Source organism: Quercus lobata, chromosome 2 (assembly GCF_001633185.2).
Source record: "Quercus lobata isolate SW786 chromosome 2, ValleyOak3.0 Primary Assembly, whole genome shotgun sequence".
Lineage (NCBI taxonomy): Eukaryota > Viridiplantae > Streptophyta > Magnoliopsida > Fagales > Fagaceae > Quercus > Quercus lobata.
The window spans coordinates 98,710,085-98,712,167 of NC_044905.1; the positions used below are offsets into that span (position 1 = coordinate 98,710,085).

General features: G+C 37.3%; 1 protein-coding gene across 1 annotated transcript; it reads left to right on the forward strand.

Moving 5' to 3' along the window:
• The first annotated feature begins 486 nt into the window (after positions 1–486).
• Positions 487–1,218, forward strand: LOC115974007 (B3 domain-containing protein At1g05920-like). The gene has a single exon (XM_031094238.1). The coding sequence runs from the start codon at positions 487–489 to the stop codon at positions 1,216–1,218; it is 732 nt and encodes a 243-aa protein (XP_030950098.1).
• The last annotated feature ends 865 nt before the right edge of the window (positions 1,219–2,083 follow it).

The window sequence follows — 2,083 nt, forward strand, 5'->3', positions numbered from 1 at the left end:
TTTTTTTTTTGCTATAACTAATGTGCTCAACTTTAGGGCGCAAAGAAAAAGCTTTGGATGGAAGTGAAAAATAACTGATGTTTTTTAATTTATTTTTTCGTTTCGGACTTTTTCTATATACACATTTGTTTTGGTTGGATCTATCATTGTGAGTGATAGTGATATGGTAGTTCATATCTTAGAAAAATTGAAAATTTCATATAAGCATTTGTTAGGTTTGGTTTTATGACTGTGATTAATTTGTGAGTGATAGTGATATGGTAGACCTTAGAATAATTGAAAATTTCAAACACTAATTAGGAAGATTATGTGGACTGATGGTATTGCATGTAGAAAAGAACCCCAAGTCTCGTCCATCATATCATGCATGTACCCAGTTCCTTTCTCACTCGCTTCAAACAGGTCTTATATATCTACCTCTGAACAGCTTTCTGCTTTCCTATTCTCTCCTCATGCAATTTCAAACAACGAACAGAGTCCAGTACCATGTTGACTTCTCACGATTTCAAGGGTGTGTACATTGATCCAAGTTGGTCTCCCTTTGAGTGGTTGTTAGAGGTTGTTAGTGTTGCTGATCGGAAATATCACAAAGAAATATCTATGAGAAACAAATCGATGAGACAATTCAAGACTGGGCTGCTGGGTTCTGAAAGAAATTCTCTCAACCACACCCAATTCAAGAAGCTGAAGCACCATAATAAAAGAACCCTTTCACACTCACCATCCACATCCAAGAACCCCATAGTCATACAGCAAGCCGGTCCAGACCCACCACCAGACATGCCTAAGGAGTTCAAGAACATAATCATGGCTAAGGAGTTCAAGAACATAATCATAGCTAAGAATGGTTCTGATGTAAAGCTTGTGATCCAGAAGAAACTATATAAAACTGATATGTTGGGTCGATTTGCTCGACTTTCAATACCAAAAGGACAAATGATAGCGGAGTTTCTGAGCGAAGAAGAACAAATGAGTCTACAGCAAAAAAAGGAAGATGGGGTTCATTACAAGGGTATGGAAGTCCAGTTAATACAGCCAAGCCTTAAAGAATGCAGCATCTCATTGAAGAAGTGGCAGCAAGGTGGCAACAACTCTTACATGTTGAGCTCACCTTGGAACAAAATCGCAGAAAATAACGGACTTGAGGTAGGGGATATTATACAGCTTTGGTCCTTCAGAGTCAATCATAGTCCCTGCTTGATCCTTATTAAGCTATAATTGAATAAGAGTGATTTAATTTGGTGGTAGTGGTTGCTACAGTTGCGGGTGTTTCTTATTTAAGTCTTTGTAATAGTTGCAAATGTTTCTGATTTAATAAGTCCTTGTAATAGTTGCAGATGTTTCTGATTTTAGTCCTTGTAATAGTTGTAGATGTTTTTTTATTTAAGTCCTTGTAATAGTTGCAGATGTTTCTGATTTAAGTTTAAGTCCTTGTAATAGTTTCGATGTGGCATAAATCGAATAAGTTTAGGAGAAAGTATATAGTGTTTTAGAAACTCCAACTCAGCACACATGTGGTGTTTCTAAGACCAATAAGAAATTAACACCTAGCCTAAAAAAAAGACACATAGTATATTGAGCTATTTAAAATAGAATGACTAAATTGGCCCTGAAAAAATTTCAAACACGCTACTCTCTCTGCAAAACCAAAAACCAATTAATTTTCCTCTTTTCAAAATCAGGCTGTTTGTGTGGGTTCCAGTTAACTCAATTGGTAAAGTCTCTAATGGTTATATAAGAGATCTGGGGTTCAATCTCCACCTACACCAAAAACTAATTGGTGTCTTGGTCTGATGATAAAAAGCTATCATCAGGAGCAGACGTCATAAATTGAAACTCTTTAAAAAAAAAGGGCCGTTTGGACATTACACGTATTTCCACATTTTTTCATCCACATGTATTTTCAACGTTTTACTTTACCAAACGAGCCCAAATCTCTCTCTCTCTTCCCAGTCCCCATACCACCATAGCCCTTGCTCTCTCTCAACCCCAAACCCTGATAGACACTTCCCAACTGTAGTGTCTCCGGCAACATAACATTGCCGAACATTGCAAGTTCCAACGAGACTGGCCTTTGTCTCGT

What these genes read in the sequence shown, in the direction of transcription:
- LOC115974007 (XM_031094238.1), top strand. Translation starts at nt 487, where the DNA reads ATGTTGACTTCTCACGATTTCAAGGGTGTGTACATTGATCCAAGTTGG.